The 25,710-nt window shown below is 35.3% G+C and overlaps 1 protein-coding gene across 5 annotated transcripts in view; it reads right to left on the minus strand.

Moving 5' to 3' along the window:
* The window catches only part of LOC149085130 (3',5'-cyclic-AMP phosphodiesterase-like), a 342,555-nt gene that overhangs the window by 119,394 nt on the left and 197,451 nt on the right, over nt 1–25,710 (minus strand). For all 5 annotated transcript variants that reach the window (XM_089232946.1, XM_089232943.1, XM_089232945.1 and 2 more), the window contains exon 2: nt 23,485–23,658. In XM_089232946.1, coding sequence (XP_089089072.1) covers nt 23,485–23,658 — 174 coding nt within the window. The remainder of the gene's footprint in view (nt 1–23,484; nt 23,659–25,710) is intronic.

Consider the following 25,710-nt stretch of genomic DNA (forward strand, 5'->3'; position numbering starts at 1 on the left):
GTATTCGAATAGAACCATTATAAAACCATACTTCTACGATGAACGGTTGATGAGATAAAGATCGAATCAGAACTTACGGAGCACCCTGTATACTGTAGTAGCTTCTCTATCTCTGCTTGTATCGAAAAAGTTACGAGGCTAAAATTCACACAAATAGTCGCACAATCACTGCAATAACTTATCACTTAATGCAGAAGTCTTCAATCCATGGCCTGCGGACCAAATGTGGACTTTTTTCTGTGGCCAGCCGACAATTTTTAGAAGAAAATATCTACTTTACATAGAAAAACGAATAAATTGCGAAAAAAAATTCCTTAAAGAGCTCTTGCTACGAAAATCTGTACTGCTGTATTAAAAACTGTGAGATACGTTCGAAAATTAAAAGTAAGGCTGTGCATTTGATACATTAAAAGGGCCGTTGTAACGAATTTGGAGTACCCGGACCCAAAACAGTTTTTGAGGCATATGATTTCATGTAGGCTACATATTTGAAGAGGCCGAATTTGACATGCAAAAAATATACATAGTTACAGAATTTAAAAAAATGCTAAAAACACCTTAATGAAAAAAATAGTTTTACAATTATTGAAAAAAAATAATTTCATAATTTATGAAAATTTATAGTGTTAATGAAAAAAATAGTTAAAAAATTGCTGAAAGAAATAATTGCAGAACTACTGTTAGAAATAATAATTTCAGTTAATTATTATTAACCATTCTCTTGTAAGGAGTAATTTCAAAATTGTTAAAAATAATAATTCATGAAAAAAATTATAAATTTTTGAAAGAAATAATTTCATAAATTTAAAATTAATGGAAAAATAATTTCAGGTTTGTCGGGCAAATTTCAGATTTAATAAAAGAAACAACTGAATAGAATTAATGAACGAATTAATTAATTAAAAAGAATTAATTAATGAAAATAATTTCTTTGAAAAATAAAAATTCTGAAATGTAATGAAGGAAATAGATTCAGAGTAAATAAGAGTGTTCATTAATTCGGGGAACCCTGTTTAATAACCGAGAATGACTTGGTGGCCCGCGGGCTTCGTGGAAAGTTTAATTTGGCCTTCCACGGGACTGAAAGGTTGAAGACCCCTGGCTTAATGTAAACAAGGAATATAGCTATTACGAGGAGGGCACCTATGATGGTATTTCGTTGTATTTACTGCCATCGATGTATGGTAGATGGCGTATCATATAAGTATAAAAAATCGAGTCCGCGAATTTTTCGGTACAGACTCGATTGAAACTTTCGAAATAAAAATACTTTCTAAGAGAGTTTGGAAAATGCCATGAGAAATAACAGTATGAATTTAACTAATGAATGATTAATAGCGTTTGCTTGATGAAAATGGTACATTTTGAGCGATACTGCTTTTAATTCAAAGAAAAGATAACCACAAAATTGAAGAGAAAAGGTCAGTGTACTTAACGTAGTTATTGAATAAAAGAATTATTTGAAATGATAAACGCGAGTCTCTCTCTCTCTTTCTGTGGACTTAATGAAGAGAACTTTCTCGTAAACAACTACTCTTGTTATAATCCAGTGATGGAGCAAAAACCCTGAATGGAATTTCGTGCTCAGCAGGTGCTCTCGTAATTAATGATCATGCAAAATTGTGGTCTCAAACACGATCCAAACAACTAAAAAAATTCGAGGATCTCTCACAAATAACTTTGCATCATAAATTTTCATTAGGAAGGAGAATATTTTCAACTTTCGGAGTGTATTTAACAGGTCCATACAATTTGATAGCGTCTTTTAAAGCATTATGTTCGGAGATTTGCTCGTTATATTTATGTGATCCTGTTAGTAAAATGCACGCGAAAGTTTGTTATATTCAGATCTATTTATTTAAGTTAAAGTAATAAAATTATTAATGTTGGCAAATGGAATCATTCTTATTTTTTCGTCTTATTAATGTTAATAGGTAAGTATAGGTATATATAACATAGCATTTTTCAGAGGAAAATGGTTTAATCGTGACATAAGGAGAAGGAAATAAACAATTATTATAATTAACACGATGAGTAATGGGATAAACTTTTGAGTGTTGACAAATTACACATATATTATCCCAGTAAAACAAATCTGTTCGAAACAAGATTAGTAGAACCGGAGATTGGTAGGGTAGGTATTCTAACGGCTAACTTTTGTGATTTTATGAACATTTGCATATAATGTCAATATAAATCACTAAAGGTCATTTATAATTGAGTAAAAATGTTTTGTAATACAAAGATGCTTTGCCAGAACCCATGTATGGCTGTGTAATTCAGCATGAACTGTTTTAAATTAAAAAAGGACAATATAACAGTATATTTAAAAAAACACTTGGAATTTTGTTAGGATGCAAATAGTTTTGGGAAATGCCAATTAGTAGAATTCACAAGTGCGTATTTACTCATAAACTGCAGAGAAGGTTACTCCATTTTTATGGATAAAAAATGGAAAATTAACAAATGAACAGGAAAGCTAGATAAAAAAAAGTCGAATATACCACATATAGACACACCTTAAATACGATCGGAAAGTTGTGAAGTATCCGATTTGTTCAGAAAATCAACAATGAAATAAGTATAATAAATTATATGTATATATATGTTATATGTCACAAGAATAGAGTTCGGATATACATAAAGCGCGCGCTCTCAAGGAAATTTATTGCACTTAACTAGGCTACTACATAAAGCTAGATTTCTTTAGTGTCTGATCAACATAGGTATATTTGCGAAGACTTCCCACTCGTATGAACTTTGTATGCATTAATTAGCAAAACTAAGATCGACAAGATCTTCTGAGAAAGTAACGGAATATAAAACTATTCAAATGCCTCCCACATGCTGAAAGAAAGATGTAAGTATATGTGTTCCATGCAACAACATATGCAGAGATGAAGCAGCAACGTGCTCTTGACCGAAATCAAATTAATTTCAACATGAAATGTTATTCTCAAGTCGGGAATTTTCCTCACAAAATAAATAATTCAAGTAGAATGCTCGAACGTTTCCCGGCTAGAACTTCGAAACGTTAAGTAAATATCTTTTAGGTGTAAATTCAAAAGGAACTGCCATGTTTCACTGTTGCATCCCAAGTTGTATCTGAGAATCATCAATAAAATTGGTTAACATTTGCATTAGTATAGGTGCTGATGACTGGCGTAAACACATTTACGACCTACGTAACGCAATTACTACTCACTATAAAATGGATAATAGCGTAAATTTCTATCTTACTTTACTTCCGTGTCATATGATTCAAGGCAATCGATGTATTATCTTTTCATCTTATATGTGATGTCTGTATGTAATGGTCAAGAAAAATTTATTTACTCACGTTTACCAATAAAGAAAATTACAAAAGCCGCTATTAAAATTTTATGTCTGACGCAATCGGTCATGCAAATAAATCCCAGTCGAAGCATGCTGCATGATGATCGGTCAGATGAATGTGAAAAAAACATGCGCAAAAGATTTGTGTTTTCTGCAAGAATTTTTCCACTAGCTTTATTTTTAGACGCTTGGCAGTAGGTTGTATATGGCTGGTGTGGTTCAAATCCGTCCAAGCAAGATCACAGGACGGTCACACAGTTTTTAATAACTGACAGGATAGAAGCCAATCGAGTTTCACTAGAAGGTGATCACTGTGTATGAGAAAAACTACTTGTCGAAGACGGCCTTCACTGATTGATAGTGAATGTTTCTCAATGGCCTTGGACTTTCCACGTCCCATAAAACACAAAAAATCTTAACCGATAATTTCGAACATTGTCGAGGGAATCAAAGCGAACTTTACTTGATAAGTAAGTTTTCGATGGTTCTTTTGGCACTGCTCACAACATTGTTTACACGTCCCTAAAATACCGGAGAGTGTGATACCAGTGGATACCCACCATGCTGACTGAATACTAGAAGGGGGAATGATATTTGCAGTGCTTGATGCAAACAACAAAGGCGAAAAATTGCTGTGATGTATATTGGGATCAGGCCCGTCAATTAGGGGGGGGGCAGGGGGGGGGGCGTTGCTCCCCCCCCCGGCTTTTGAAAATACACTACAAATGGTATATATATATATGCGTACCTTTAGTACATGCTTTTTGCCCCCCTCCCCCGGAAAAAGTTGAAATGACGGACCTGATTGGCATTTGACGGAACGTATTGTCACTAATTTCAGTCAGAACGAAAGTCTGTATTATGCATTGAGAGCAAGGCAATTCTAGTCTGTGGAGGCTGTGAAGGATGCCCTTCAGGATTGGTTTTAGCGCAGCGCTACACAGAATTCATAGCAATACAAAACTAATGGGATACTTGTCTCAACACCAAATACGTCGGGGTTTCTTTACAAGAAAAATCACAGTGGGTGGAGTTTGCGTTGGAAAACTTGTTCAGAAACACCGATAATTATTTCTGAAGTTGTTAGAGGAGCGTGTGACAGTGGTCCTATCTTAGGTGGTCGCATAGACACAGGGTGTCAATAATTAAGGTTGGCGTGTTCTGAGTTGTCTATAGCATTAATTACTCATCAGAAAGCTTTGGAACTTTGGGAACTTCTTAGGGAGGGATGAGAAAGAAATTAGACATTTCCACTTGGGTGTGTTTTCTATGCAAATTGTGGTATATACGCTAATTTTTTGCGACAATGTGACCAAATTGCTCAAACTTCTCGCACACAATAATTTTCTCTCATTCTCATTTCTTCACTAAAGGGTGTGACGTTCAGTTTACAGGGCTTCTTTAGCTGGTGGGAAAAAAAACGCTATGCGGAGATTTTATCATGAATACCGATCCTAAAAATTCTTTATTTTTTTGTGTGTAGGTAGGACTGACTACCTCCGAACACGCCAACGCGCCGATTTCAATCTTCAATTATAGATCCCATGACCCCCACATCCTGCAGCAGGGCCGTAAGTCTAGGAACTTTGGCAGACTTCTGACCAGATTTTCAACGTACCTTATAAATGAGGGTAAAACGCGTTTGACCCTTATTTATTCCGTTTTTTCACCAACTTTTCTCCGCTTCCTGAATTCAAATATCTCAGTAAATTATGCAAACGTGAAATTTTTTCTTGTTGGCCTCAGGAGAGACAGGGCAACAACTTTCTAATTGGTTTTTGAGCACAGGGCGTTCGAATAAAAAATTATTTTTGTATTTTAATAACTAAACAACCCCTTGCAACATGAATGACTTATCTGGGGTCCACACGATATTTGGTTACTTTTTCTAACTGAAAGTACGCCTTTAGGATCAACGGTTCATCAGTAATTTGTGGTGTGTGCTGTTACCTATGCACCCTGTATAGAGTGAAAAAAAAACTAAGGACAATAGCCCTGTCAGCCCCAGTCTTATGGGGTCATGATAGATACCTTGTCTATTATCTAGTAATGAAATTAAGATAGTGCAAAAATGATTTGAATGACAACGAACTTTATAATTAATATTATTTGGACTTTGTGAACTCTATTTTTTCGCCACCTTACTTATTATATAACGTGGTGGTGCCGTAAATATCTACTCTTTCGATTTGCATGTGCTTCATATGCTCTCTGTTTTTTGTTTAATACCTAAAAATTATGAAAATATTCTATTTGAAGACACCTTATAAAGCTATATAAATTTTTCCATTATTTTATAGAGGGTGAAAGGTTAGATATAAAGTCTTAAGAAATTCGTCTAAGAAACATCATCAAAAAAAGAGATGGCAGTATTCCTGCCACATGTTTTTTTTCCTCCATTCCGCAGATTCAGCATTGCTAAAAATTTTTATCAATCTTTTTACCTAATTAAGAAAAATGGTGATTTCTCTAAAACAAAAAAGCCTGTTTGAAATACAAATCTTCAATAGGTAATGAGGTTTGAACATTTTACAAATGAACTACCGCGTCCTCATCAATTTGATGTTCTGGTGAATTTCCAACCACGTTAAATGCAGAAGTTGAAACAAAGAAAGTTGTTGTGTTGTACGCAGAATCTGATTTAATATGACAGTTTGGTATATTTTGATGAGAGCAGTGGTTCAAACATTACAGCTGAAGAATAGTACATTATTTACTATACAACTTTCGCCGCTGACACTGAACACGATATTCAATACCACGAGAGAATAAAGCAAAGTATAAAAGATTACAAAGATTAAAATAATACAAAGTCTTCATAGCCATGTGTCATGATAAGATAATTCGAATTCAAAGAAAGGTGGTCTAGTGGAAATGAACTTCCAGACGTACCTTCCTGCATCTGTGGCGGATATCTTTAGTAGCGATGGGATTGGTGACACTGATTTCCATGAGTCGTCTTTGGTAGAGCCTGCTAATTAGATCATGGCCCACCGCTCTGTTTCAATGAGGAGGTATAAGGTGGTCGAAGAAAACCTGGTCCATGCCGGAAGCTGTGCGTGTATGCATTGTGAACCTAACGTGAAGTTTGTTTCTGCGTTATTCTTGTATATTGTTCTGCCATCAATATTTCGAACTATGAGTGAAGTGTAGTGACTGAATATGTGTACCATTGTAAGGCCTACTGCTCTCTGTGGCGAGACTTTATAACAGGGAGATCGGCTCATATTCGCACCTCTAAGTTGGGAACCACAGAAAACACAAACTTCAGTCGACCACCACTGTGGCGATGCGAGTCCGTCACTATGACCACTCGATTACCATAGCTGCTTTGGTTGAACCTCGAACATCCGGAAGTTCAGTTTCTAAGTAGATCGCCGTTTCTTACAAAACGACTTCTCATGAAAGAAAGGTCGCTCATAATGTTTTATATTTATCTAAAATCTCGTTGATTCTCTCCCATTTTAATATGAAATCATCTTTGTGCCTGAATATATTTATTTCCGCAATCTGTTCTGTTTTTTATATAGCAATAATTGTGAAATTTCAGTATTGAGATCAAACAAGCTGTATTTCTTTGACTGCTTTTAAATAATTATTCCAGGGTTGTGGTTTTTTTTGGATCATAAAAAATGAGTACAATTTTTAATTTTTCTAAAATTTTGAACTTTTTTTAAAATAAATTGGAAACGAAACCTAAAATTTTCCGGTCCCTCATTCTTGTTTTCCTTATTAATAATCGTTATAACAATTATAATTATTTTCATTAAAAAAAAAACCAATATATTTCTGATAAAGGCATATAATATTTATTCTGCGGTTGTTGAAATTCTATTTGATTATGCTTAACAATTTAGCCTCTATTTTATTGATGAGACGGACAAGAACGCAGGAAATCTTATTTTAAATATTTCTCAAAAGTTTTAAATCTCACCGCTTCTATCCGACTAGGAAATCTGGCATATTGACCGAGGGGAAAAATGTCGTGTCATTCATCAAGAAAAATAAATATGTCATGTGCAAAGAGCGATGTTCGGCGATGCGTTATATTCATCATTTTTATGACATCGCCATCAGGTTTTTTTTTTCAAATACAGTCACCGCTGCTTATCATAATGTCGGATAATGTTATCATTCGGGCTTTGTTATCACTTTCGCAAAGAACGGACAGATCGTATATAATGACATAAGAAAAATTCGTTTATAGTTATCAGGATTTCGGTTTATGTTATCAACTCTTTGTCAAGTTTTTGTTTTTTACCCGGGGTTTTTTGCGCTTTATGAAGCTGAAGTGGAACTACACTGTTTTACCCCATAATCTTTATTAGCTTGCAGACTATGTAAGAGGTAAGAGGGTGCAACCCCCCCCCTCCCCTCCTCGTTGAAAAACATTTCTGTACTCCCTTCACGTTTACCTTATCGGACCATACATACTATTGCAGCCGCTAAGATACATTTCGTATGGCCCTGCGTTCACAAGGAGGAAAATGAAAGTTTAAAAAAAAAAAAAGTTACTTTTGGTTCTCCGCCAGTTTCTCTCCGTTGAACAGATTCGAGTTCCTCGTGCGTAAGATTTCCTCAAGGTATCTATGGTATGTATGTATTGCACGCATATTAAAAAAAGTATCATATAATCCTCAGTTAACAATTCTCACAGCAGCCATCCAACATGACAACAAGCATGTTTCACGAGTGAATGGATATTGATGAAAATGTGGATGTTGCAGAGGAGGGAAGAAATTAAGAGGAGAGAAGAAAATATTTGTGAAAGTGTAATGTCATAAAAGGAAACGTCGATTGAAAATGAAGAGCTAGAGGAAGCAGATGTAGGAGCATCACAACCTCCAACAAGAAGCGAAATGAGACGTTTAGCTGCGTGCTGTCAAATATTGATAATCTGATTTCCAGCAAAAGAACACTATGAAACTTTTATAAACTATTTACAAAAAAGACAAGCAGAGCTAAAAGTTTTTAGATATGTTAAAACTCACACAGATAAACACTTAGAAAAGTTTTTTAATTTATTTTCTCTGCATAAGTATATATGTATGTAGAATGTATACAGAGTGCCTCAAAAAAAATCGACAGGCGGTTTTCAAAATGGGATAGCAAGGAAATGGTGATTGATATTAAAGTCATTCTTGCGGAAGAGAAATGTACGAAGTCAGGAATTTCAGAAACATTATTCATGTTATAAGGGGACACGTATAGTTATTAGAACAAAAAAATTAACGTCTATACGGACACTCTGTGCCCAAAAACCCAATTAGAAAGTTGTTGCGCTATCTCTCAGGATGCCAACAAAAAAAATTTCACGTTTCTAAGTGCAGAGATATTTGAATTCAGAAATCGGAGGAAAGAACACAGCAAAAACTAACGGACAACACACGATTCTTTCCCACCTTTTCTCAGATTTTTAAATTCAAATATCTCTGCGAATATTGCACTTGGAAACGTGGAATTATTTTTGTTGGCGTCAGGAGAGATAGGACAACAACGTTCTAATTGGGTTTTTGGGCACAGGGTGTGCACATAAAAAGTTAATTTTTTTATTTTAATAACTATACGTCCCCTTATAAACATGAATAATGTATCTGAAATTCCTGACTTCGCACATTTTTATTCCGCAAGAATGACTTTAATATCAATCACCATTTTCTTGCTATCCCATTTTGAAAACCGTCTGCCGATTGTGGGATGCTGTATAAATTATGAAGTGCTATTATATGATGAATATTATGCAGTGTTTAAATGTTGATGTTTATTTAATCCTTTATATCTTGACGATACTTTAAAGTACCAGGTTAGATAGTTCGTTTTGAACTAACTAATTGTTTCAAAAACATTGTTTTTGGTTTTTTTTGCCTTTAATTAGAACTAAATTGAGCTACCAAATAATTTACATGATAACTGTTTACTATCATCATTACATTTATACTTTTATTTTAATTTATTATAATTTTCTTCTACTTTTCATGATGTCAGATATGAATGGTTAACATTAAATTTTTTTTTCTTCAAAAGTTTTCTTTTTTTTTCTTTCGTATGATTATTGTTTAGCCCAGTTTTAGCTGGACTAAGAATGAAACTCATGGTGACGAATTTATTTGAAACTGGTTTGATGAAACATACTCAAATGTGTTAGATCGTAGAAATACACCAGTTATTGGTATTCAAGATATCGATATGATTTATCAATGCTTACTTTCTAAAAATGGCGCTGAAATTTAAGGGGTGGAAAAAACGGAACATCCTGTTTTAAACGAGACGTATGGTCATAGTACTTGCAACCAGGACTTTTCGAGTATAAAAATCAACCCGTTACTGTTATCAAGAACCCTGAGTTCCAATGCGATCACACTAAGCTTCGTGAACTGCATATCTAGAGACAATTTTGAGGTTGTCATCAGACGAGGGGGGCTTGGATATTTATATAAATTAGATTGTATCATAAAAAAAACTGCAATGAGAGGTTCAGTAATGCTGAGTAATTGTGGAGAAAGTCGAGGAGCGCAGGGTTTTATCTCAACGATCACAGAGAGAGAGAGAGAACATTAGCCGGCTGAGCTTGTATTCACAGGTTTCTAAAATTTCAAGTGCTTGTGTTCCTAATTAAAATATTGTTTGCCATTGAAGTCTTTAACAGTACGTGGCGATTCAACAAATTTATACTAATTTTAAGAAAATTCCTAAAAGGCGAGATGGGGGGGACGTTTTGCTTTTAGACAAAGTATAATGCTTTCTCTGAAAAAAAGTAAATTTTTCAACTTAAGTCACAACATGCCAGTCTTTGACTGATAAATTTCTTTCAGCGCTTTATAATTGCCATAAATTTATCATCAGCAACTTTACTGAATTTACTGATGATAATTTACGCTTTGAAATTTATTTTCACCCAGCCGTAGATTTTGAGCCATCAATAGTATAACATCTAAAATACTCGTTTGAGGCATATTCCGCTAACCACTAATCAAGTTCGTATAATGGGAAAAGTATCCATTTATCATTACGAATTGTCAGCAGTGAAAATTCAAGCCAAATCAGCATTTTAAGTTTTATTCGCACTTCGCGATCACTGCCAAAAGCTATGTCTACACTGGTGCGTTTTTTCTGCGTCAATGCGCTTCCCACTGGCACACCTGTCATCAAGCGTCTCGTAAATCACTCAGGCGTGACTCAAACTTGTTGAAAGGCGGCCATTTTTTAAGAGGCATTCCTTTTCCTTCTGCTCCACCAAGTGTGGAGAGATTTTCGTTCAATTTCCCTTTCCTTTTCTCGAAGATTCAGTGTTGTTTTCATAAGTTTTTTTCGATGTTTATGATGTCATCCAAAAAACGTTGATACTTTTGAAAACTTCAGGTCACGTAGTGCATTACGTGATATCATTGAAGGTAAATTTAAATTAACGGTAATTATAATTGCAAAAATATAAATTAAATGATTGTCTTGAAAATTATTTTTTTGGTAGAATTTCATATTAAAATGCTGGTCGATTTTTTTTTCATGTTTTTGCGAAGAGCTCGCGTTACGAAGGTTTGCTGTGTAATTATAAAATAATTCACGAGCTCTTCGCGGGCCACCTCAATGCATGGGGCAATCCAGACGCGGTGTGAGAACCTTAACCTTAGATGTGTTTCAGGGCTATGGTATGATTTTTGATAATGAGATCTAATTTTATGATTTTTTAAAGTATGTTAAGTTGGTACGCCCTCCGAATATCACTTTCATCGGAAGTCCACGGTGCTGTTGAAACACTTGACTCCACATTTTTCCAAACATTTCGTGGAGGCACACGAATACTTAGTCACCTGTTGGAGGGTCACCCTTACCGGATGCAAGACCCCTTTACCAGTGCCTGTTTCTTGCATGGGCAAACGGAGCATGTGCCCTTTGCCCTTGCAGTTTTAGGGGGGGCCCACAAATTGGATTTCCGTTCCTTTATTTTTTTTAACCTTCCTTTCCGTAGAATATTTCCAAACGTGGAATTTAATTTAATTATGTAAACTTTTTACATAATTATACTCTGTATCAGACATATTCAACCTGCTGCACGCGGGCACTGTGGTGCTTCCAGAGTGCTCGATGCCCGTGTCTGATTTCATGCTTGCGAGCACTTGATTAACATCCCAATTTGAACACTGTGCGAATTGCATTCAACGATTAAAATCATTCTGATTTCAAGCAATCGTATGTCAAACTTGATATGGGTGCTCCCTTTTTGATAATGGGAACAAACAGTGTGCTTGCGACTAGAAAAAAGTTGCCTCAAAGAACGTTATATAAAAGGGGGTTGGGGTGGGGAGGGAAAAAATTCATGTTTGCACAGGGCCCGAATTTATGAGGAACAGGCTGTGCCCTTCAGCGCACTAATAATCTTCGCTATTTTCTCAAAACCGTACAGTTTTATGAAGATTTTATTTTCATGAACATTTTTAGAGCTGCAACCAGAAGCGTGCGCAGGGCCAACTTTTAGAGCGGCACACCGAGTTTAGAGATGAACGCACAAGAAATCTCTTCCAGAGAAATTTTTTGTTACTGACTGTCGGAAGTACGGTATTTCAAGCTTAAAAATTGATTGAAACAACATATAAAATAATTTTCTTTTGATATTCTGATTTGTGTGCGAAAATATTATAAATTTTTAGTCATCTTGGGGGAAATCACGAGTCACCATATCCTGCTACTTTTTATTATGAAAAATAATTTAATTTGAAATTTCAAGTTTTTCACTTCTATTACCGCGAATTTAGTGATTTGGTGTATGAATTAACACTTGAGGAAAATAATGCTGCGCTGAGTATAATTGTGAACAAAAAAAATATTTAAATACGTATGAGATTACGACTTAGCAAAATAGAAGTATACATTTTTTCTTAATTTCTTTGACTCGACTATATTCGGGAAAAGTTGGCGAACGACTTGATTCAATTTTTAATTTATTCCGAAGTTGAGCAATTTTGAATGATTTCACCTATATATTTCGTCTTTTATATAGCAATTTTCCCTCACATGTTTTTACATTAAAATGTGGAAATGGCATCCACTGCGACAGTTGCATCGGCATCTGAATTGAAAGGTTTAGCCGTATAGGTGTAGACAGAAAAAAAGCACGACTTTCGAGGCATGCGATAGAGTTCAGCGGTGAAGAAAAAAAACAAGCTTGAAAGTAGGAAGCTGTTGAAAGAAGACGCACTAGTGAGGACATAGCTAAAGGAACTTTTCTTGAAGTTTCCTAAAACGCAAAATTCATGAATTTTACTGAATTTTTTCCTTATGTTCTTTTGTTACGTGGACTTGAAAATATAAAACTTTAGTTATCGATAAGTGGTTATCCACAATTCAATAAAAATACAATTTACGTACGCATGAAGGATAAAACAACAAAAAAAAATTATGAATGGTTGTTTTTGGGAACGGGATAATTAAACAAATAAAAAATATATAAACAAAAGGAACAAAATAACTAAGAAAAGAAAACTAGTTTTTCATTATACTATTCATGAAACAAGAAAGCTAGCTCATCTGAAAGTCAACTAGATTCAGTTTCCACAGCTATTTTTACAACAACCTCATGCATACTATCCAATTTCCACTCAATGTCTTTAGGATTGTTTTTTCCCTCTTCCAATAAGACAGAACAACACGTTCTTCGAGGCTTCTTTTGCAAAATGTTTACGAACTCTCAAGATTACGAAGTACTATCCAACCGCTAGTCCATCCATTCAAATGTTATTTATTACCCATCATCCTAGAAGCCGTTAAGAAAAAAGAAACCAATACCACCATAATATTACAACCAGAACTGAGCGAATCATAAAACGCAGAATTTTGTGAATTTCAGTCCTACTCCTTATCAGGGAAAACGCATATTAGCTAGGTTTTGGAGTGCCGGGGAAAATTGACTTTTAAATAACCAAGGAAATGCAATTCTTGAGATTTAATTCAATGGCACAACATTAGGAATCGTTAGAGTGCTGCTATCAATAATGTCAAATTACTGTAATCAAAATTATTTTTTTTAGGAAATTTTATGTGTAGCCCCCCCGTTTCTCATAAGAAACGATGTTTCGATTTCAGTTAGCTAGAACACGTCCTATTTTGATTATAAAACATGAATTTTTTTTATTTAACATGTCTGTGCATAAATATTTTTTTAATTATATAATATATAAATATGACTCTTTTTTTTATACAGGAACAGAATAAAAGTTTAAATTTCGTGGCTTTTTAAAAGACATGGTTTTTTCTTTAAGTTAAACAGCTTCTAGAATAATGAGTGAGACAAAATTTAAAACCTTTTTTTTTGTAATTACAAGTGTACTTTAATGGTCAAAGAATTACCTATTGGATAGCGGTAATGGTGAACACGGCACAAATTTTTTTTTCCGGAAAAGTAATGTAATAAAAAATATATACATATATTCTAAGAACTTAAGATTACCAGTGAAATTGAATTTACTGGATGTTATGCCGAAACCGATATTAGGAAAGAAAAGTGATTTGTCTCCTCCGTTAATCCAATCCTGATCCCCTTGCATACCGGGCAAGTGAGCTAACCAATACACCAGAGACACACTTTTTAATTCCTTATAACCTTATAACACGCATTAGCAGCGTGAAGCGCTGATTGGAGTGAGAAGACCCTCCCTTAAGTACAGCAATTTTTTACAATACAACTGGGGCGAAAATTGCTGTAGTTAAGGGAGGCTGCTGTCTCCACTCAGCTCTTCGCGCTACTAATGCGTGTTATAAGGAATTGAAAAGTGTGTCTCTGGTGTATTATTTAGCGCACTTGCCCGGTATGCAAGGGGAGCCGGGTTCGATTCGCAGAGGAGACAAATCACTTCTCTTTCCAAATATCAGTTCCGGCATTTGACATTCAGAAAATTCAATTTATCAATATATATTTCAGGCCGAAAAAATACTATCTCTTCATTAAGATTACCAGATTCGGAAACTGAGAAAGGGGAACACCTGCACCCGCATCCTCAGTGACGTCACTTTCCAAAATAGATGGTGCCACTATGCCGACGGATAAAACCGTAATTTTTCCAGTTTAAAACAGAACCGCAAAAAAAAAAAAATTACTTGAAACTTTGACAGCTATTGCTCAATGGAAGAAACCACAAACCACTCATGTTAATGAAGATATGTAATGAAGATATGTTCAGGGGTGACCATACGTCCCGTAGTTTCCGGGACAGTCCCTTTTTTTTCTGTTTTTTCGGCTGTCCTGACTTCTTGGCAAAAATGTCTCGGGTTTTCACGTATTTCCAACAGAGCCATCTTGACTTTTTATTCAAATCAACGATTAAAATTATCTATCCACCTCAGATATTGCATAACGATAATTACGACTACAAACAATAATATTCACACACACATCTCACACTTTTGTCTTTTTTTTTAATTCACTGCTATTTGAAGTGGTGCTTCATTTCGCGCGATTGGGGACTTTCTTGTTTTTAGCATTATTTTTAGCGATAATTGGCAATGTCATGTATTTTCCCGCATTTCGAAGTTCAATTTACCGTATTTTTTCTCGAGCAAATATGACCAGCTCATATAGGTTTGAAAGTATAAATTTTTTTTCTAAGAAAAAAAAAAGAAAAAGAATTCTCGAAATCTTAAAAGTAGGGCGAATTTTCCGAAAAGTAGAGGAAAAGTAGAGAAAAGAAGAAGAACTGGAATAGCAATGAAAGTTTAGTTGTTGCATCATCGCCATCTGTCGAAAACAAAGATAAACGAATTCTAGAGACCTTTTTGCAATTCTAGGGAATTTATTATGCAAGTTTGGTTGGTGCTGCCATCTCTATTTTAAGTTAACGGCCTGTTCAACACTCGTATTCGGATTTTTGACCAAGAGATTGGTGACCATATATAGAACATATTGAGAATTTTATGAGGATCCTATAAAGCCGAAAATAACATCGTGCCCCTGTAAATTTTAGTACAACGGAAAATTGGATAGTTTTTCAATTTATATCTGGTATATATGACGCAAAATCACATCGGTTTAGTATATATGAGCAAAGAACAGATGCTGTAAGATAATCATATATGCATTCAGTTTTTGTTTCTGGTAACTTGGCACTAAATTAAAAATTTTGTGCCAATTTAGATTACTGAAAACAAAAATTCAAGTGATATAATACCATATTAATACCAATCTCAAACAACTTTTTCTTATTCGTTTTCCAAAAAAACCATGATAATTTTTCTTTTAATGAAAAAAGAACTTTTGGATTAATAAATTTCAAGACAAAGAGTAGATTATTCGTTAGAGTTAATAAATACATTCAAGACTGCATATTTATTAGATTATAAAAAAAATATTTTAAATATATTTTAATGAAACATTGCTTTCAATCCTGTCTTAAAATTGTCTTCCATGTAAAAATATATTATATTTAATCTTGAAACGATCTGAAACCCCAGTTCATTTAAATGTCATATATTCAGAGCCACCGGAGTGTGCGCTAGTTGCGGTCCCCCCGGGCCCCCACGCTTGTGAGGCCCCGCACTCACCGTAAAATATTAGATGCTTTCAGCAATTCTCAAATTATTTCTTTCATTGATTCTGAATTTTCACCAATTCTGGAATTCTTTCATATAAATTCCGAAATTATTTCTTTTATTGTTTCTGAATTTTCATTAATTCTAGACTTTTTATTTCTTCCATTAATTCTAGAATTTTTATTTCTTCCATTAATTCTAGATTTTTTTCCCCTTCCATTAATTTTAGAATTTTTTTTGTTCCATTAATTCTAATTTTCATCAACTCTGGAATTATTTTTCTTTCCAATTCCAGAATTACTACTTTTAATAGTTATGAATTTTCATTGGTGCTGAAATTATTTCTTTCGATTATTTTTAATTCATCAATTCAGAAATTTTCATTAGTTTCGGGAAGTTTAAAATTTCCTTCGGTGCTCAATTTTCATCAATTTTTGAGTTAATTTACATTTAATTGTACGTTTAAAACTTTCTTGTATAGATATATATTGTGCATTCCTGTGTATTCTAAAATAATAGATGCATTCCTCTCTCCACAAAATATATAAAATCAGGGAAAAGGAAGGTCCTAAGCATTTTTGGTTCCCTGAAATTGTTGAGACGCACTTGGCCCCGACATTATTTTCACCTTGGGTGCCGCTTCTGGTAAGGGAGACCCTCTGCATATATATACAATAGTCGTCAACATAAACAGAATAGAATCTGAATTTTAATGCTCAGCAGTCGAGTTTCTGCTTCTATACACTAGATGGCAGCACTACAAGTTTCACAAATGAGGTAATTTTTTTTCGGACAATACTCTTGAATTATTATGTTATTCAGTCGTAAATTTTTTAGGATCAATTATCAAAATTTAGATAGAAATATAAATTTCCTTAGTTTGTCAGAGGGAAAAAAGGGATTTATTTAGAATATTATCATTTTTTATATTTTTTTTTATAGTGGAGAGATTGTTGTTTCAAATTCACATTGAACCAAATACTTTTTAAAAATATACAACATTCGTAGGGGGGGTTATCAGCAGGGCCGTCTTAAGAGCGTCGTGGGCCCCCGGGCTGAATGATTTTTCTGATGCCCTACCTGGCAAATTCTCGAAAAATTCAACTACCTTTCATTTTTCTGAGGCCCCTATTTTCTTGAGGTCCCCGGGTCGTGCCCGTGTGGACCCATGCGTTAAGACGGCACTAGTTCCAGTCCTCCTTTTTGATGTCATTTGAACATGGGCGGAGATACGGGGGGGGGGGCGTGGGGGGCATTGCCCCTCCAGAGTCAAACGTGAAGTCGACTGATCTAATGTATATATGTATAGATGAATTGACATCATCATCATCGTGCCCCCCCAGCAATAATGACCTTGCCCCCCCCCAGACTTCCAAGTCAATCTCCGCCTATGCGTTTGAAACGTCCTTACGTTTTAGAAAATTCATTCTTTTTTCTCTTCCTTTTTTTTTTTTCAGGTTTTACGGAATTATTTTTTTTTCTTTTTTCCTGGGGAAATTTTTTTCCCTTTGAAACATGTATATTATAAAACTTGTGTTTTTCCCCCACACATTCACACGCTTTGATCAATCACCATCGAAATTCCCTGAATGCAAGAACCCAAGTTGCCCCGAAGCAGGGCTATTTTAACCACGGCCCAGCTTGCTTGGGGATAATGAAAAAGACAGTTTAAAAAATAGCTCTGGAATAACAAAACCACAACATCCATTTTAAGAATACCGAGTACCATATATATGGCATACCAACAGCTAATGTAGTATTCTGAAGTGAGAGGGTATGAAAAATGAGGAAAATGTGTGAGATGCAAACAACACTCAATGCTGATTGCTATGCCAAAATCACCTCTGGCAAAAAAAGCTACGGTCCAAAAAGACAGACCCACAACAAGGTGTTAGCGTACCAACCCTTTGGTGAGCGTAAAAAAAAGGTAAATTTTTGTCGAACGCTGGAATCGGCAATAAATTGCAAGTCCCGGTATAATTAGCACTCGTGTGCAGAAAATGATTGTGATGCGACAAAAATTATCAATGATCCTGAAAGAAAAACCTTCTGAGAGTATAGAAAGAAAACCTCTCGGCTCTTGCTCCTGCCAAAGTAATGGAACTGTAATAGACTCTATAAACAATTCATTAAAAGCGGGGGGGGGGGAAGACGGATAGGTATTTGTTTTGTTTTTAGCGGTCCTGGTTGGAAAAAATTATTGTAGTGGCAGGTTTTTTTGTTAGTATAGTGGCACCATTTGTTGAGAAATTGGGAAAGTGACATTTTACCGAGGATGCGCAAGAGTCCGCCTTTCTCAGGGACGCACGGTAGCCCAGCTGGATGAGATACTCGCATAAAGTACCAAGGGATGTTTAGAGGTGTCGCGATTTCGATACCCGGTTCGTCCTTGTCAGAAAACTTTCCTGACACAGGGTACAACAAAAAATGGCAACAAGACCGCATAAAAAATTGCTACCGCAGGGAGTCCCCCATCGAGGGATTAGCGCACCAACCTCTCGATGAGTATAAAACACAAGCCTGCCGTTCGGAATCGGCAATAAATTGTAGGTCCCGGTCTAATTAGTCCTCGTGGGCAGAAAATGACCGTGGTGCGACAAAAATGATCAAATGATGATCCTTTCTGAGTTTTCGAATCTGGCAACCCAAAACATTCGTACATATTGAATGGACTCACAACGAAAAAATTTCAATAATATTCAGAAAAAAAATCCATCAACTTGGAGCAGCGTTTCTCAACCAATGGTCCGCAGGAAGACTTGATAATTTAATTCTAACTCAATGAAAAATTATTCAATTGTTGTAATTGATATTAGTATATGCAATATTCATATGGGGTTCAAATCAAAATTATAGATACCTTCATACTTGGATTTGCCATACCTCATCGTGGGAATTTGCGATCGCTGGTGGGGGAAGGGGATGTTACTAATTGCAGACAATAAATGCAATTGACGACAAATTAGCTAATTACTGCTACAATTGCTAAAGGGTGTGAAATAAAGAGCCTGTTACAGATCACTGTAAACAAAAATATATTTCGCGTAAAAAAAATCAATAGACCTAGTGACCATATTTTATTGAGGAAAATATCGGGAACATATCTTAATATAGAAAAATACGGACATCGCCAATTATCAACAAAAACGGTGCCATAAGTTCACAAACTCTCCAATTGTTCTTGAAATTGCAACGAACCCGACAAACATGTGAGATGAATATTAATACAACCATAATCATAATTATGGCCTGCATTTATTAATCACAATATTATAATATAATTTATAAGTTATGAAAATGATGTTTGTTTACGGTTTTATTAAATATTACAAATAAGCATCGTTAAAAAAAGCGTAAAAAATACATAAAAAAAGTCGGAACAACCAAAAATACATACATTTCCCGTAATACTGGACGCAATTGGCCCGTCGAATTGTTTCAAACATTTTACTGGTCCTTGGGCTCAGAAAGGTTGAGAAACGCTGATCTAGAGAGGAAATATTTGACTAACGAACACGATACATACGAGATAAAGCCTTGACAAGCGGAAGCTCTTGAAAAAGTAAATATCGATGGCGTTGTTGTCAGGCCTGAAACTAGGCTGGGGCAACCGGGGCAATGCCTGAGAACCGGATGGGGTCCCCACAAAAAGTACTTATTTTGCATATTTCTTAGAAATTTTGAAAATTTCTTATTTTGAAATGATCTGTAAAATGAGGAGGGAGGGAAAACATCCTTTTTTTCTGAGCATAACCCTTTTCAGTGGGCCCCAGGAAAAAGTCTACCCTAGGACAGCGAGAAGGCAAGCTACGGCTCTGGGTGTTGGACTGTGGGCCAGAACCAGATACGAAAATTTAGTCACCCGGGCCAGTATAATTTTTGGCATTCTCGCTCCATTATTTTGAACGAAAGAAAGATCTAACTCCTGGCCCAGTTCCTTAGGGTACCAGATCCCCCTTCTCTCCCTAAGTTGTGGCTCTGAATGTGATATGTAGATGTACTGTATTTGTCATAAAAAAAAACTGTTTGTAATCTGCATACAATGCACTGTATGGTATAATTATTGGGTAAATAATGTTTTAAGTTGAGAATTTATATCAATATTTAGGGGTGTGGAATGAATAGTGGAACGTTTTTTATACAATGACACGAGTAACTTTCAGGAACGAATTAAATCGAGGTACTACTACTATTTTTTTAAACATCCAACAATCATTATTGATTGAGAATAATAAAAAATAAATAAATATTTTACTTACATTTTCCAATGAGATGAAAAGATGAGAGCTCATCTATTCCTGGGCTTCTTCCAAAATTTAGTGTTTCCTCCTCCATATTATATGAGCCGAACATGTGAACAATCATGCGCCACGATATCGAACCCATAATTTGTGCAATTTCAGGTACATTCGGACAACACAGAATACCATGTAAAATTTTCTCAATTCTTAAAGGACTTCCCTAAACATTGAATACACTAAAAACCAAGAAGACACCAATACTTACTCTGATTGAAGGCCCATTTGTCGACTGCCTGACTACAGTGGAAAGAGCCTATTCTGCTTACCCCGACACCGAATATCTTTGAATAAATGCGGTCATTTTTTCCGTATAAAACCCTCTGCGTTATAGATTCATCACTGTCAGTAAACGTCATTTTAAATCTGTCACAAAAACCTCTAGATATGCCAAGAAGAAGCGCGGCAGACACGCTCTCAAAATTTTCGTAATTCACAGATCTAGTAGCCTATATTAGATGATGAGGTAAACCTTGAATCCAAATACTGCACTAAAAGTTTTTTCTGGAGTTTTTATCAAGTTTTCATGCAGATATAATGAAATAAATATCTATCTTAGGGGCAACACATCAAAATATATTATACTAGTGATGGGCAAACTACGGCCCGTCTAGAGGTTCTATTCAGCCCGCCGCAGATTTTAAGATAATAGTATAGAAATTTTCAGTGTTTTAAAAAAATTTCATTTAAGGGAGGGTGTTTCATTTTTTGCATATGGCAAATATACATTAGTTGTAAGAATTTAAATATAAATTGATTTAAAAACTTTTGTATATGCATAAAATGGAACGCACTCTAATAAATATGCATAAATCATTAAAATAGGCTTATTTATTTTCACAGTTCTAAAGGATAAGCCTCTGTGTCTCATTTGCAATGAAACCGTAGCAGTCTTCAAAGTATCACAACACATCTCACCACTTCACTTCTAAACAAAAAAAAAGAGTTTGCCCATCACTGTATTAAAAACGATCAACTATCAACACTTACAATTTTCATATATCTATGGTCATAAATTTTCCAATTAACGATTGTAAAACCAATTGGGACTGAATTAAAAAAACTTGCTTTTAAGCGTATAGGATCCCAAAAATAGAAGTATCAAAAATCTGTCAAACTTCTGACTACATACAACCCATATTTTGATAGAAAATAAATATTCATTCTCGTATGCAACTGACTTTGATACAATATCTATGGATAATCAATTTTACAAAGTAAATTTTAAGTTTTAAGCTCTAATTTTACTTTAATTATTCATAAATAAAACCGAATAAGATTATAGTATACATTGTACATTATGATAGATTTGAATCATCAAAACTTTTTAGACACTCTAATCCAAGATAAATTTCGTTCAATTATGCTGTATTAAATAAAATCACCGATTAATAAAAATTCGATGCACTGGTGTAAAAATCCGGTATTACACTATAAAAAACTCTTTATAGTGAGACTTTAAAAAACTTCTTATACAAAACTTGACAATTGCAACCAATAAGCTTATCGGTTGCATTTGCTCAAATGTAACCAATAATCTTATCGGTTGCATTTTCGAAGTTTTATGAAATAACTTTTATAAAACCTTCATAGTGTAATCCCGGCCTAAGTATATATAGGTTGTTTCACACGAGTGTCCGAGGGCAATGAAAATTCTATGATTGCATCTAAAATTTAAGTGAAATTAAACATTAAGAAAAATGACAAAGGCAGCCAATAAGAGCATCGGTTACATTCGAGCGAATGTAATCAATAGGCTTATTGGTTGTTTTTTCAAGTTTTGTAAAAGTCTTTTATCATACTCTTATAGTGTACACCCGGCCTTCATCAAAAAAGTACACATTTGTAAAAAAAATAAAATTTGCTCTTCTCTCTACAACACTGAGAGAAATTTATCAGTAGTATTCGAACGAAAAGTCGTCGAGATATTGAACTTAATTTTTAACAATTTTTAGGTTCTCAACCGGTTTTCCGTGGCCTCTCTAGAACAATAAAATAAATCAATAAATAACAAATTAAAAAATCCTGCGAGGTCCGCCATAAAAATTATGTACTAAAAAGAGCCCCTCGAGACACAAAAAGGTTGAGAACCGCTGTGCTAAACTAACCAAGTCTCGTAAGGAATATGGAGATTGTCGTAAGACGAGGCAAAAAATCAAGTGTTTTAATCATAAATATTTCGACGAAGTTTCATTCAAATATTACGAGAGAATTTTTTTTCTCGATATAATAAAGAGAGGAGCAAATTGAAATAATTGATATTTTTTATATCTCCTCCAAACCAATATCCATTTACGTGAACGAAACTCTATCCCAGTTTAATTTCTGTCCATTTATACTGATAATTTTTTTCATATATTTTACTTTTAATTTTTTGAATGCTTTCGTGAAACAACCTGTAAACACTATTTTGAACCGCACCAGAGAGATTATGCAGGGTGGGCAAAAAGTCCGTAAAAACTTTAAAAATTAATAAAATCCGGAAAAATAACCTAAATAAGAAACGGTTTTCAGGGTTAGCATCGCGTTAAGTCACGGGAATTTTTTTGAGATAGGAAAAAAAACAACTAAAAAACAGTCGATAGGTGGCGCTGGCGTACACACGTCAAAGAAAAGATGCGCAAATAACGAAAACAGAATACCTCCAAATCTTTTATTATAATAGTATGTGTTCTACATGTCCACCACCACAGGGAATAACACATTACAAGCGAGTCACAAATCCAGCAACGCCTGCAATGTGTTATCCCCTGTGGTGGTGGTGGTCATATGGAACACATACGGCTGTAATAAACGATTTGGAGGCATTCTGTTCGTTATTTGCGTATCTTTTCTTTGACTTATAAACGTCAGCGCCACCTATCGGCTGTTTTTGAGTTGTTTTTTCCTGTCTCAAAAAAATTCCCGTGACCTAGCGATGCTAACCCTGCAAACCGTTTTTTATTTCGTTTGTTTTTCCGGTTTTTATGAATTTTTAAAGTTTCTACGGACTTTTTGCCCACCCTGTATATTAAACCAACTAAATATAAATCTCACAATTTTGTCTAAAACTTACCTTTTGATATTTTATCGTCTTGTACGAAAGAAACAGCGAACTCCGATGAATCTGGTGGAACTCTGTAACATAAACATAGATACATCCCCACCCCCTCAAGAGTTTCTTATGCTGTCAAACATATATCTTCCATTCGCTTTCTTAACTTCATGCTGCATTAACTGTATACTCGAAGCTTACATGCTAGTTTTGATATTTTGTATACCCTTCATAGATTTGATTCAAATTGTCTATTAGAGAAGAAATATAATTAGTTTAAAAAAAAAAAAACCAACTCACTCGCTTCCGATGGAAGAGTGTCTTGATACTGACTTCGGAGACAAATCAAAATCATTGTCTGCTCTGTATAAGAATGATTCCCTTCTCGGAAGGGCTTGAAGAACGAGACCAGATCCAGAATTCGAAGGGTCCATGAGACCACGAGCTTGTGCTGACTCATCTTGAGTGTCAAAACTAAAAGAAGAGAGTATAATATTCATTTTAAAACACACATTAATAAAATATGAAATATATGAGCAACAAAAATACTTTTTATTTAGTAATAGCCTCCCATTTTATATATAAAAAAAGTTGAGGACTGTGTGCGTGTGTGTCAATAATCACCAATTAAGAAATGTTTTCAGACTATATGAAATCATTTTGTATTTCTCGCCATGTTTTTAGTTCTATTCATCTCTTGGGGCTACGTCAATTTTATTTTTCATCGGAAATTGCTGCATAGGAACTTACTTTAAAGTCAGACACGGATTATATTTCGGCATTCTTCAAGTAATATACGTTTTTTGTAGAATGCACTTTGAAGAAATAGATCGAAAGAGTCTGTGAAAACTTTGTCGGGCAGAGACCGATATATTCTTTTTGCATCGCGAAAACACAACACGCAACGAAACTTATGCCAGTAAGTTTACAACCGAATAAAAATAACGATCTAGGGAACGGAAAGGTGACGTATGCCGTATTTTACGTCATACACCGTAAGTAGTATAGAATTGAGAGAATGAGAACAGGGGCGCCAGGGGCGCATCCGGGGGCGCACCTGTGTTCCGGAAGTGGTTTACCCCCTCCCCCACTGTTCTCGTCTCTCCCCTCCCTCCACCCCTTCGGCTGGCGACGGACTTCTTTTTTCGCGAGTGGGTGACGAACTTCCGTTTCCCCCCCCCCCCGTTAAGAAAATTGTCTGAAAGAGAAGGCATGTTTATTAAAATATATATAAATAAAATATTGAGTTATGTGGAAAAAAAAAAAAAGTTTTATTCTTTTTTTGAACCTACCGTGTTTTGCCCTGAAAAGGACATGAGGCGATTAGCCAGACCGCCACGTCTGCTACCGACCTGAGCGTGGACAGACCCCAACCATCGGCATTAAAAGATGGATGGAATACAGTCCGGACGCAGCCTCTTCAGATCATCCCATTTTTTTTTTTTTTAAAGGTGGAAAATGGGTCCCCTCCATAAAACCACCGCACCGGGAATTCAATGGTAATCATCACTGGTATATGGGTCTTCTACCTGCTTCGTAAAAAAAAAAAAAACACCGGGGGTTAAGTGAGAGGGGGAGAGTCGTTGATTCGCCAATGTCCATATGCCAACGTGGAGATACCGTCATCGAGGATATATCTCTTATTGTCCAAAGGGCAAAGACTAATTTTTCTCGTGGATGTGGTGAAAAGCTGATGGTTTCGGTGCGAAATTTTTACCATGCCATGCCGATACCTCACGAGGTCATCTATGGAAGACCGATACAGGTCTGGACACACATATCCGCACCGTGCCAGGACTGTAGCTCGGGCGTCAGTTGGCCGTGGCTCGGCTCGTTCCTCTTCAGACCACACCTTTCCGTGTGTTGCCCGTGTCGCTGCCGTATGCTGACTACGAAGCTGTGTCGATTGCTTCAAGTCTTTAACGCAGCCGGTTCGGTGTAATCAAAATGTTCAGTAAATTAATTAACAAGAGTGATTTGGATATAATAACCCTAACGTAAATTAACAATAATTAGTTGTTCTAAACATTTCTGTAAATAATCTATACATGTATATAAATCTTTTATCTGTCTGTATATGTGTGTGTGCATGTGTTTTTTATAGAAATTTTAATTTTATTTTTATTTTGGATTGATCTCCGATAGATTTTTTGTAAGTAACAAACCCGCAAAAAAGGATAGAATCTTTAAATGCAGCTAAAAATAAAAAGACGGCCATTTGCTTAGTTTGACAATATGCATTCTTGTTTATAGTTTAGAGAGAGGAGATTATTTACGGAGTGATAAAAATGGAGAGAGAGAAAAAAAAGTCATATAGAAATTAAAACAATCTGTGGGGGAGAGGGGTACTCTCTTCCTCACCTACACACTCGTTTTTTTTTTTATTCAGAGTCAACGGCCATCATAAATATAATCATCTGTAGGGGCAGGTGGTGTCAAATTCCGATAACACCTCGGAGAAGTGTATCTCAGCTCAGTAGGAGCATATTGTACGAAAGAGCGAGCATATCTTTTACTCTGTGTGTG

This window comes from Pholcus phalangioides, unplaced genomic scaffold (genome assembly GCF_987345545.1).
Source record: "Pholcus phalangioides strain wild (caught in Gottingen) unplaced genomic scaffold, Ppha-v1.0 ptg000007l_1, whole genome shotgun sequence".
Classification (NCBI taxonomy): domain Eukaryota; kingdom Metazoa; phylum Arthropoda; class Arachnida; order Araneae; family Pholcidae; genus Pholcus; species Pholcus phalangioides.